The following is a 13,052-nucleotide window of genomic DNA, read 5'->3' as shown; positions in this document are numbered from 1 at the left end:
CAGCTGTTCAGCACACCATCCCTCCTCAGCACACACCTCTTTCATTCCCCATCCTCTACGAGTGGAAAGCGAAGCACGATCTGACTTTGCCCTCTGGAGGCATGGAATTGGCATGGCACAGAGAGACACAGCCACAGAGGTGACTGAACTGCAGCACTGCCTTTTGGAACATCTGATAGGAAAATCCATTCCCAGCTGCAGCTTCCCACGAGCCAGAAGGCAGAGCCTTACTGGTGAGGCAGCTTCTTACTGAAGGAGTTGGGTTTTGGTTCATACAGGGTAATACTACCCTAGTCTGCTGTGCACTTCAAGAATGTAGGTATTGGTACAGGATTTTTTATTCTTGTAACAAACTCTGCAGCATGTAATTTGAAATACTGCCCAGTGTCTGCATCCAGCTACTGGACACAGGACACACACATGTGGGTCCACAGCAAGTGCCACTTCATGGTTTAGTCTGCTAGCTCCATAGGACTTTTTGCTATCTCCCAGATTGCTGGGAAGCCACAAAGATAAGCAGGTAGCCAGTGACTCCTAAGTCCCTTATTTAGCTGGAAAGCAGGGCTGGGGTTTGTTTGCTGTACGGAAATGGATCCTCTCTCACACACTCACTCACACACACACACACACACACACACATGGATTTTTCTCCAAGCAGATAAATAGCTCAACAACTCTGTTGGACACCTACAAAGGAGCCATGTTGCGCTAGGATAAACATCTCTTACCTCCTCTTTCTCCCTTAAAAATCATTTCTGTAATGCCCAAGAGGGCTTTGGAAAAGCTTCTCCTACAAAGACTCAGCAGTGCACTCATGACTGGAGTTCTGGAAGAACTGGCACGAGACACCAAGACATGGGCAGGATCAGGTGTACAGCCATGCACAGCACCTGCACTGCACATCCACCTCTGCACACATATCTGCTCACATCTGCTCCATGCCCACATGCAAGCCTCGGGTCCAGTCACCCACCTGTGCGTGCTGGCATTTGTTTGTACACACACTTGCCTGCCAGTGCACACCTACAAGCTCTCACTCACATCCTCACACCCACACCAGTGCCCTTGCACACCCATGTACCTGTGCATGTGCACCCTTCCATTCACACACATGCCTGTGCACACCTGCAGACACTCTCCATCCCACCTCTAGGACGTCCTGCCATCTCCTTTATATTCTGGCTTGCAAGGAACATCACACCAGCGGGTGAGGAGGCTGTGCTGTCCCCAGGCCTGTGGGTGTGTGTTACAGGGCTTCAAGTCCTGGGCAAGCATTCCTCACCAGCTGGTGCACTCAGCTGGGATCTGACCCTCAGCCGTGAGGGAGCTGGCAGGTATGTCCCAGCATTAGCTTGTGGAGAGCCTGGCATCCTTCCTGGTTCGATCATGGACATGTGGGGTCCTGTGGCATAAGGATCAGGGACAACCAGGTCAGCTCAGGGGTAAACCAGGGGCACAAGAGCCTAGCCATGTGCCAAATCGCTGTTGGGTAGCAGCTAGGAGGGCCCCAGCCTCAGCGCATTTTACATAGCAGCCCTGAACGCAAACCGCCTAACCTAAGCCCGCACTTACTGCCTCTCCCCACGCAGATCTGTCACCGGGTGGTTTTTTCCAGCCTAATTTGTTTCGACAGCTTGATTTCCTCAAAGAAGCGTGGGGCTCCCTGGGCAACGTTGCCCGGGGCCGACTGTCCCGCTCGGACCGGCAACATCCCCTTCGACAGCGGCGGCCGCTCATCGCTGCCACCTCGGCCCGCGGCCGCCAGCACAACCGGCCCCGACGGCGCCGAGCCCTACGGGGAGGCGCGTCAAATTCCCGCGGTGCCCGGACACCCGCACCGGGATCCCGGCGACGACCCCGCTCCGTTCGCTGCCCTCCGGAGCTGTGCGCCCCCGAAGGCGGCGGGTCAGCTGTGCCCCGACGGCGCTGGGGACGGACGGGCACCGGCGGAGAGGGACGGGAGGGGGTGTCGGGCAGGGCGCTGCCCCTACCCGCGGCGGCAGCGGCGGCACGCCCGGCCCTGCCCGCGCCTCCCGGGCGGCGGGGCGTAGCAGGGGGAGTGCCGGCCGCCCGGGCGCGGAGCCGCCGGACACCGCCGCATAAAAGCCACGGTCGCGGAGCGCTGTGCTTCCTCGGCTCGGCTCGGTCCGGCGCGGACCCGCCCCGACGGCCACATGACAGCCGAGAGCCGGCTGCCGCCTGGTCCCCCGCCGCCGCTCCCGCCGCTGAAGGCGGACGCGGTGCCGCCGGGAGAGGAGGCGGCGGCGGCGGCGGCGGCGGGGGCGCGGGGCGGACGGCGGCGCCGCAAGCGTCCGGCGGAGCGGGGCAAGCCGCCGTACAGCTACATCGCCCTCATCGCCATGGCCATCGGGCAGGCGCCCGAGCGGCGACTGACGCTTGGGGGCATCTACCGCTTCATTACCGAGCGCTTCCCCTTCTACCGCGACAGTCCCCGCAAGTGGCAGAACAGCATCCGCCACAACCTCACCCTCAATGACTGCTTTGTCAAGGTGCCACGGGAGCCCGGCCGCCCCGGCAAGGGCAACTACTGGACGCTGGACCCCCACGCCCGCGACATGTTCGAGAGCGGGTCCTTCCTCCGCCGCAGAAAACGTTTCAAGCGCAGCGACCTCTCCACCTACCCGGCCTTCCTCGCCGAGCGCCCCGCCGCTCCCTGCCACCTCCTCCCGCTGCCCGCCCCGCCGCCCCCCGCCGACCTGCCCCCGGCACCCGCCGCCGCCTCCTGCGCCTTCGCCACCGCCTTCCCCGGGCAGGGCTGCTCCTCCGTCGCCCTGCCCCACGCCTACGCCCCTCTGCCCACTGCTCCCGGGCCCTACGCGCCCGGGGGCCACGGGCCGCTGTACGCGCCGTCGGGGCGCATCGTGCTGCCCGCTTCTTCGCCCGGCCCCCCTGGCATACCCGCGCCCTACCCGCCGCTGCCCCACGCCTACGGCGCCGGAGGGCAGCTGAGTGCCGCCGAGCCCGCACCGCGGCACGGCACCTACCCTGGAGGCCCCGACAGGTTCGTCCCGGCGCTCTGACCCATCCCGGAGAGGCCCGACAGCGCGGACCGGAGTCCGGGAGACGGCGGACTGCGAGGGTCACCCGGGACGGCTGCTCCCGGCGCAGCCCGGGAAGATGCTGAAGAACCTTGGGCTGCACCTACCATCTGCTGCATTCTGCCATCTGCTCGGGCTACCTGGCGAGGAGTGTCGCAGTCAGCCCTGGGGACCTGGGGTGTCCTGTCCAGCTCTGTCCGCTCTCGGCAGAAAAGTCCGAGGGACTCACAAGTGCTTGGATGGGGCAAGCAGTCTGTTCCTCTTCTACAGCCTTTCCTCAGGCAGGTGCTCAGAGCTTCCTGCCAGGCTCCCACCCTCCCGGCACACCCAACTGGGCCCCTCTTGGTCTACCCAGGAAGATTTCACGTTTAAAAGTATCTCTGCTGTTCATGACATGTTTTTTTAGAGAGTTAAACGTCTGTTGGTGAGGTGAAGGAGGGAAGCATTCCCTGGCCTCGTACAGGCAAAGCTGTAAAAGCAGAATTCGTGGCGCTGATGTGATGGCATGTCCCTGATGGCTATTGCTTTATCCCCGGGCTTTACATCAGCGGTGTGGCCAAGGCTGGAGAAGGTTTGGATGCCAGGGCTCCAGAAAAACACATCAAGTCACATCCTTCCAGATGCTGTGCTCTGTGCTGCAGGGATGGGAACTGTGGTGGGATTGGAACTACAAAAATTTCTGCCATGAGCATGCTCAGCCCCTGGAAGACGAACACAGGGAAGCTGTGGGACCTCTGCCCTTGGAGGTCTTTCCAACTTGATTAGATGGAGCCTGGTCTGCCTCTGAAGTTGTAGCCAACATTAAATTTGGACTTGTTTTGAGTGGAGACCTATTCTGAGGTCTGCGGAGGTACTTACAGCCTAAATTACTTTGATCCAAGATCAGCCCAGCTCGGTCTGTAGTCTAGAAAAATTGGCATATATAGGAGAAAACTTTTGTTTCTGGAACACAAGAGGCAGGATACAGTGCCTTTTCATCTTCAGTTGCTCCACTTTCAAGCTTTCCTGGGATGGAAGAGAGTCTGGAGAAAGATACAGAGAGGGAACAACTAATAGGAATGTCTGTGAGACAAAAGCTTGAAACTAAATGTGTGGGGAAACTCAAGCATACCCCTCCCAACAGATCTCACCACCCTGGAAGGAGGTCTGGAGCAGTAGTGGATGCCCGAGACTCTGCTTGGAGCTGTGGGTGTAGAGGGAGCTGACATAGCCCTGCTCCAAGGTGTTCTTACACAGCTCCTTTTTCCCATGGAGGTGGGGAACCTGTGTATCCAGGGTCTGGAGGAGGTTGGTGAGAAGGTCGAGAAGGGTATAGATAATAGTATAACTCAGGTTGGAGAAGATCTTGGGAAATTTCTGTTCCAGTCTGGTACCCAAATCAGGGTCAGCTATGACTCAGACCAGTAGGCTCAGCCCTATGTAGTTGAGTCTTCATCACCTCCAAGAATGGAGACAGCACAGTTTCTTTGGGCAACCTGGCTGTCCTTGTGGGGGAGAAGTTTCTCCTTGTGCCCTCCATTTAGCACTTCTCTAATCTCATTTCATGTTTACTGTCTCTTGTAAACATACTGCTGTGCTTTGCTGCAAGGAGCTTTTGATCCCACCAAGACACCTGTACCTTCTGCTCTACGTTTTTTCAGATGAGGTCCTCAGCAGGAAGAAATTTCTGTAGAGGCAGCCTCTTTGCTTCCTGTTGGTGCTACGGTCTGCATATCCAGGTGGGACATGAGAGAGGAAATGGAGCGAAGGAAGGTGGTTGGGTGTCCTCACAGCACAGCCTGGAGAAGAGTAAAACCCTCTGCAGTAGGAGGGCAGGAGAAGTTGTGTGTCTGCCTTCCGCAGGGCTGTGAGGTAGGAGATGAGTTTTGGATTCAAGGGTTCAGAGTGCCCAGGATAGCATGTGGTGAGCCAGCTCCTGGGCTCGGAGGCTGAGACTGACCTGATAGCACTGCCCTGTGTCTGTGTAGACCTGTCTGTGGTGGCACTGCAGGAAGCTGCTGTCCCTACTCAGAGCTGGGGAGGCTGCTCCATGTACAAAGACAGTGCGGGGCGGGCACAGCCAGCAAGTGTAAGCACTACTCAACTCTTTGGTCTGCTGAGGTCAGTCAGATTTTTCCCTTCCTATTCTTTCTGAAGAACTGTGTTGTATCTTAGTTGTTCTTCCTGGTCCTGGCACATCCAGAAGCTGCTACCACCCTGGAGGGATCTCTCAGCTAGGGGCAGGTATCCCCAGCAGCTGTGCTAACACCTCTACCAACTCTCCCTTCACCATCTGGAAGAAGATCTGTACACCTGGCTGTGCCAGCTCCTAGTATTTTTGATAGCTGCTGGCTCTGCTTTCATTGCCTGCAAGGACTGGACTGTACCACTTTGACCTCTTTGACCTCAATCATACCAACCTCTTGCTCATTTGGGGGTAGCTGGGAGAGCTGCCCTGCCTTTTAATGCTTTCTTTCCTTCCTGTAGAAGCAGTTATCAATGTGGAGCAGGTAATTTTCATAGAATCATAGCAATGCTGTGTTGGAAAGGACTCATTAGGATCAGCTCCTGTCCTTGCACAGGACACCCCAAGAATCACACCATGTGCCTGAGAGTATTTTCCAAATACTTCTTGAACTCTGTCAGGCTTGGCGCTTGCTCCCTGGGGATCCTGTTCCAGTGCTCAGCCACTGTCTGGAGTGATATCCAACCTAAACCTGCCTTCATGCCTCCATGAATCTTGTCATTGGTCATGAGAGTGAAGAACCTAGATGTCTTCTGGCCCTTGTTCCTCTCATTTTGTTCTCTGCTTCAGACCTCCTGCCAGTTTAGAGTTCAAACTAAAATAGGTCACCAGTGATGGTACAGGTTTTGTGGAAGATGCTTCTGAGCTCAGATAGCATCTGTAGGCAGTTCAGGGAGCAAAACTCAGTGTCTGAAGGACAAGCCTGACAGATCTTGATGACTTAGAATGCACAGACTGAGTAGGTTCAGTTGTGCGTTGTTCGCAGAGAAGGTCTAGATGCTTGTTCTTGTTTCTCTCCAGATCTTTTGCACCTACAAACTAGGGAAACTGCGCATATCTAGATTGTTAATTTTTTGCAGCAGATGAATGATGAGCAGGTAGAATGATGAGCTTGCTGCATCAAGAACCTGAGACATGGTCAAGAATGGCTTAAATTTTGGTCACAAAGCCTGGGCAGAACTGTGAAGAGCTACTGGGACCATTCAAGGGACTCTATATCTGTGTGGGGTCTATGCTTTGAGGCTTTTGAAGTAAAACCAGGCAAAGCTATACCTGTCTTTTGCTAGTGCTGGCAGTGCTCAAACCTCCGGCTTGCAGCAGGCCTGAAGACTCCAGCAATCCCTTCCCAGCAGCACTGCTGAGGTTTTGTGGCTATTCCAACCTCTCTGAGCTGTCGTGTAGGCTCAGGTGCCAAGGGTGCGCTGGACACTGTGGGTCTTCCAGGCTGTTCCTTGTGGAGCTGAGATGTGCTGCCCCAGTGCCCACATGTGACACGGGACTGCCTGACCACTGACTGGGGAAGATATGCTTGTTGTATCCTTGGGGAGCCGTGGGGTTGGGTTTCTCTGTGAGGATATGGGGATACGCTAAGGGGATATGTTAGAAAATTTGATCCGTGTATGCCTGTGCCATGGGGATATGTTAAACGTGTATCTCAATGTGTTTTTGTCTGGCACGTTGCTTGTACAGTTCTTGGGCACTACCAAGAATAAGAAAAAAAATTTATTTCTGTGAGTTTTATTGTAAATATCTGAGAGCCTTCCTTTTAGCAAACTTAGTCTAAGTTCCAAACTACTCTTTTGATTTCTGTCAGAAGAGTCCAATAAATCTGGATTGCAAACCTGTAGGAAACACTTTAAATGTGAGCACTGATAAGAAGAGAGAGGGGCTTGAAAGTGCTCATTCCTCAAAGGATGGAGCCTCTCAGTTCCTGTTCTGCCCAAGTTCTGGTACAGTCAGGCCCTGAGCAGACTTTGAGAAAGAAGTGGACTGTACAGCCTAGGAGAATATTATATTCTGTATTGGAGATTTTTTTTTTTTTTTAAATTTACACTTCTACTTCACTTGAAATGAAAATAAACCTTTGTCTTGTTCGTAATGAAGTGTCTCTGAGTTTACTCTTTCAAGCCTTCCCTGTACTCCTGAGACTGGCAGACATACAGGGCGAGATGCATGGCATGTGCTGCTCGTTGCTTTTCACCCTGTTTTTACCTTGGCTTTTATTGGTCTGCTGGGTTGCTGAAGACATCAGAGGGAAGGAGGAGGGACGGGTCAGCAAGGCCAGGCCACAGGTAGTGTATCAAACTTCTGCAACCCCTCGAGTCACCAGTCTGCTTTGAGGGTCTCCTGTCAGGCCATCAGCATGCCCCAGACATCAACGCATGAAGCTGCATCCCAGCCATGTGTCTGCTGGCAAAAGGAACAGGTAGGGAAGACTACTACCCATGAGAGGAACAGAAGCTCAGAGATGGGCAAGGGGATCGTGTTTGGCATTAATTACTCTCTGATTGCTCCAATATGGAGCTGGGCCAGCTTGAGGAGGTGTTACTGCAGGAAACATGTTGCCTGTCCTGCGGCAGCAGCACCAGAAATGCTTGGTCTTGCCTCCTGCACCCCAGGCCAGTTAGTATTTTTGGCTGCAGAGTTGGAGTTCCCGCAGCCGCAGGCTGACACTGTGTTCACCTTATGCAATGGCAACATCTGTAGGAACAATTCATCAAGCAATAACCAAAGCTAGCAGGGGGTGTAACAGGTCTTCAGGGGCAACTCCACACCTCAGGATGAGGAACTGGCTTGCACATGGGTAAGATGATATCAGGTGTTGCCCCTTCTCCTGCTGAGAGGGTGGTGACTGGCTTCCTGAGGGTTTTTGGGGGATAGTGAATTCTGCAGCTGTTGCCCTGTCAACAGCCCAAGCTGCCTGGAGGGCGATGAATGACATGGGAACAGGTAGTTTAATCTGCAAAGTTACCAAAGTGCAAATAGGAAAGTCTTCTTCCATAGCTTTGGGACTCACAAGTATGATTTATCTGCGTTTGAAAGTGACAAGAAGTGGATCGAATCTATGAGGAAGAGTAGGCAGGGGAGGCAGCTGCCCTTTGGTCAGGAGGGAGTACCTTGGAGGGAGTCCAGAGCTTTGTGAGTTGTAATTGGAGGGCAGTTTATGTAGCTGGAGTTGGGCTTTAGCTGTATCCACTACCTAGAGCTGCCATGCCAGAGACCAGAGAGGGTGTCCCACTCATGTGGCACCTGGAAGTGAGCTAATGTGGGCACGGGAAGGCTGATGGGGGTCTGCCTCTACAGAGTCTGGTGTGGCCCATGCTGGCACAAAGAGCAACTTTGCACACTTGTCTCAGTGTAATCCTGAAGCCCTGATTGTTGCCCTGGAGTAACAGACAGTTCAGGACACGCAGAATAAATGCGTAAGTGAGAAGTGACACCCTGTCATGGTGCAAGAGGCTGTGCTTGGGTATTACTGTGATGTTGGTGGCTTTTTCGTGGAGGAAACAGCATGATTCAGGGCTTTGACCTTTATGCAGGAAACATTTCTTTAAAAAAAAAAAGTTTTCCTTCTTGGGTCATTTTGTCTGTATTTTGTTTTAGTGGAAGTTTTCTCTACCCTTCCCTTCTAGAGAAAAGGCAAAAGAAAAACCCTCTTGAAACAACCAGGGAAAATGGTTTCATGCTTTCCTGCTTAGTTGGATGTAAAATATAGTACCTCTCTGCCATAACAGGAGCTGGACTTAAATCAGACCTTACACAACTGGGGAGACTTCATAGCACCTTCCACCGTCTGAAGGAGGCCTACAGGAAAACAGGAGAGGGACTTTTGACCAAAGCCATGTGCTAGGACAAAGGGCAGTGACTGTGAAGTGAAGGAAGGTAGATTTAGATCAGCTATTTGGAAAAAGTTCCAGTGCGGGTGGTGAGGCACAGGCACAGGTTGCCCAGAGAAGCTGCGGATGCCCCAGCGCTGGAAGTGTTCAAAGCCAGGTTGGATGTGTCTGTGGACAATCAGCGGGGAAAAGAGCTGATCTTCAAGCTGGTCCTCTTCAGCCCAGCTCTTGGTCGCTGCCGCTAGGGAGCAGTGCCGGCCGCGCCGGGCGGCTCGGAGCGCGGGGCGCGGCTCGCCCGGAGCAGCGGAGCGGCCGGTCCGGCTCCCGGCACCTGCTCAGGTGCGCTCAGCTCCAGAGCCACGCTCCAGAGCCGCGCCTGCAGCCCGCCGTCCCAGCCGGCACCAGCAAGCAGCCCTGTGCAGGGGCTGTGGTTAGTACTGCGCCCGAGCTCCGTTCTAGAGCTTTCCTGCGTTCCCAGGGTGATGGTCCGTAGAGGAGGGAGTTGATAAAAGTGCCATTAGTAAGGCTGCAAAGCACAGATCACACTGTTTACCTCCCAGGTGATATCTTGGTTTCTTTGTGTTTTCTGTGTCCTGTCAGTGAAAACCTCAGGCTCTCTGAGGGAGACAGAGGCACAGCTCGTCCTCAGCACCCCAAATCCATTTGGATGGACTGAATTTCTAGGCCGTGGGCTTAGACAAGTAGCTATTCTCCCACCTTATGTGAGCCCACAGCAGGAACGCTGGATCCTGTTAGGGTAACCCAGAGCAAGAAAGTCACTCTTATATTGGAGCTCAGCTGAGGCCATCAAGGCAGGGAGCTGGTGCATTGGACAGGCTGAAGGAATCAGGGTTGTTCTCATGAAGAGTAGGTGAGCATGGAGTCTAACTTGCAGTCTGAAAGAGGGTTACTGAGAAGATGGAGCTGGCATCTTCTCTGAAGTGCACCAAAATGGAGAAAGAGTCAAGGAGCTACAGCTGTGCTGAGGGAAATCTATGTTCCTTATGTGGAACATAAAGGAAAAACATGCTTTTCTTGAAAGTGGGGCAGCCCTGGGATGAGGACAAGAGGGAGACGTGTCTCATGTCTTAGAGAAGGTCAACACTTGATTGGAGAAAGCCCAAGGCAGTCTGGTCAGACTTAGCCATGCTCTGAGCAGGGGTTGGATTTAAGATCTCCAGAAATCTCTCCTCACTTAAGTTTTTCTACGGTTATACGATTTCCTGGTTGAACAGGAGAGTCACGTTGCATGGCGGAGCACTGGTGAGCCTAGCTGGACCCACAGCTCCAGTCTGTGGCAGCCCTGGCAGCATTAGAGAGGTATTTATTTAAGTGGTGAACACAGGAAGGGAAGGAGCAGAGCTAACAAGCTCTGAGCAGGAAGTGGTGGCTAAAGAGGGAGTGGGTATTTGCTGTCTCCAGGATTTACTGCTTAAAGTCAATATTAGTAAATTAATCAGCAAATTTTTCTTATCTCTGCAAGACCAGGCACTTATGGACTTATGGAATGGCTTTCACTGACCTGTGGTGGCCTCTGGCTCTAAGCTGCTTGCCGACTTCTTTCTGCTGAGGCTTAGCTATGTTCTCACTTCTGCTAAGGACAGGAAGATCCTTCTGGTTCAAAACATCACCCATGAGCAGCAGCCTGCCACAAATTACCCCTGACTTTCAGCAGATGTGGGGGACCCCATATATTAAGAGCAATTTGAGAAGTGGGAAGCCAGGGTGTACAAACCAAACAGCCTCCCTTGTCCCATAGAGCTAGAAGCATGTTTCCTGAAATGGTATTGCCACGGACAGAGGACAGTCTGGCTCTCTAGGATATGATGTTAGGTTTCCTCTCCTTAGCTGTCATGTCATGGCTGTCAGCACTCAGGATGGCTTCCTGTGCTGTGCAGCGGTGGGGGGACAGGACCTGAAGCCCTGAGAAAAGCTCACAGGAGCATGTTCAGTGCAGCCCAGATGACATTTACCAATATGCTGAATCTCACTAGTGAGGAGACAACCACAGTGGTTGTGTCTGCTGTGTGCCACAACATGCCTTCATCTGCGTGCCTCAAGGAGCAGGTCAGAGCATTCTGGAGGAGCCTCAGGCAGCTCTGCCACTTTGCAGCACAGCAAGGATCACTGTGTCGGGCACCTTTTACTTTATTGGACTCTCTGTCAATGGCCCTGGGTAAAGACTTCTGTCTTGGACTCGGGAAGGAGGAAGAGAGGAAGAAGGTGATTTGTTACACCTGCAAAACAGCAGCCTCCCTACCTAGATATAGCTGCCCTTGCCAGCCTGTCCCCAGCTCCATTCAGGTAGCAGAACCTACCTCAGGGGGGCACATGGACTGCCATGAGTCCAGCTTCAGACCTGAACCTCCTCTGTGTAAGCAAGGGCTCTGTTATCTGTCCTCTCAACAGAGAAAGGAGCAGTGTGTGGTGAATTAGTGTTGATTTATCTTTCTCTTGTTTAGTTTGCGATAAGATTTGTTGTTTGCACGCACCTTCCTTGCTATCTGCCAAAGAAGACAGAGTATGAGCATCTCTAAGAGAGAGTGTGCAGTACCTGGGATGACTCCAGGACTTCCTAGCCACCAAAGGCATCTCCACAGAGATGCTTGCTCTGGTTCCTGTGCAACTCTGCCCTCAGAGAGCTCCCCCAGCCTTCCAGTGCAAGGGAAGCACTACTGCCCGTGTGTGTTTCAAGAGTGAGTGTTGCCCCATGTTCATGAACACCTCACTCTGACAGCCTTCACCACCTCCTACAGCTCCACTTCTCAATGGAGAAGGTGGAATGGAGTTGTTCTGCACCCTCCTCTATTGATGTGAGCTGTAAGATGAGTCTAAAGCCCCCCCCCAGAAGCTTCTTCTCCCCAAAATCTAAAGGGCTCTGGAAGCCAAGAGAGTCTAAATGTCTGCAGATGTGGAGGGGGCAGCATGGGCGATTCCCCCTTCCTGTCAGCACTACAGAGGATTGGAGAGCTGGGAAGGGCCACTGGCTCTTGCTGGTCTCTGCCATGGCACTTGTGGGGCTCCACCAGCTGGAAGGGTCCCCTGGCCTGCCTGGCAGCAGATACAGCCCAGGAGTGGGCACCACACTTGCAGGAGGACCCCAGCACAACTGTTGTGATGTTGCTCAACCATAACATGACCTCCAGCCTCTGGATCCCCTTCAGGCCAGTGCAGCTTCAGCTGCCTTCCCCCAGTGCCTTAGTCTAAGAGCAAACCTCCCAGATAGAAGCTCCTTCCATGCTGCAGGGCTTTCACAAGGCTCTCTTCTTGTACCTTAGATATTTGGGGTTGTGAGTGAGGTTTGAGTGGTGCATGGCAGAAGCTGACAGATCTTGTTCAGCTGCCACCAGTATCAATGACTCAAGGGGAGAGCAAAACCTCATGTTAGCTGATACGTCTATGGAGACCAAAACAGGATACCTGTGCAGGGAAACCCGTCCCTCCAGGACATGAAACCCATCCCCTCCTGCCCATGGGGAATGGAGCTGGATTTGCTTTGGTATGGTGCTGCTGAATGCTTTCTGTTTTGAATGCTTTCTGCTTTGACACCCACCAGGTGCTTTAGAGGTTCCGGCAGTGTATCTGTAGAGCTCAGGACATCAGCGAGGGGAGGCTGTGCGAAGAGCTGGCAAGCACTTGCTCCTCATGTGATGTCCCTGGGACCAAAGGAGAGGTGGGATGTCAAGGGTGTCCATCCTGTCACTGTAGAGCCTCTTACTGGTGTCACCAGTTAGATGTCACACATGCTGTGACACAGAGCCTTGAGGGCTCTGGGACAGCGGCAGCAATATGTCTAGAGCCATAAAAAAAAGTCCCCCAAATTAAGGGTGCCCTCAGAGCCTGGCCAGCCTTGTGCTCAGGGAGACAGGCCCTTGGGAAGCCAGACAATGGCAATATGACCTTCAGACCTCTTCAAGAGGACCCTCTGTGTCAGGATATTACAGAAATGTAAGAAATCCTCTTCCCTTGCTATGCACATGAACAAGGACAAAACCCAAAACATGGGGAGAGACACAGGGCACCCCATTACCTCCTGGCTTCAGGAGAAATCCTGTGTGAAGACTAGGGAGACAGGAACACAATGACTGTGCAGAGTGTCTCCTGTCTTTGCCCCAATGGCATTTTCCTGACAAAAGTGTATAATTCAGCCAA

General features: G+C 53.4%; 1 protein-coding gene across 1 annotated transcript; it reads left to right on the top strand.

Annotated features, from left to right (window-relative positions):
* Positions 1-2,174: 2,174 nt before the first annotated feature.
* Positions 2,175-3,041, top strand: FOXE1 (forkhead box E1). The gene has a single exon (XM_005529963.2). It carries the CDS (start codon positions 2,175-2,177, stop codon positions 3,039-3,041), a length of 867 nt encoding a protein of 288 aa, XP_005530020.2.
* Positions 3,042-13,052: the final 10,011 nt, after the last annotated feature.

Source organism: Pseudopodoces humilis, chromosome 4 (genome assembly GCF_049639895.1).
Source record: "Pseudopodoces humilis isolate 2021_Gansu_Grassland_sample_001 chromosome 4, ASM4963989v1, whole genome shotgun sequence".
NCBI classification, from domain to species: domain Eukaryota; kingdom Metazoa; phylum Chordata; class Aves; order Passeriformes; family Paridae; genus Pseudopodoces; species Pseudopodoces humilis.
This window is presented reverse-complemented; position numbering and strand designations above follow the sequence as displayed.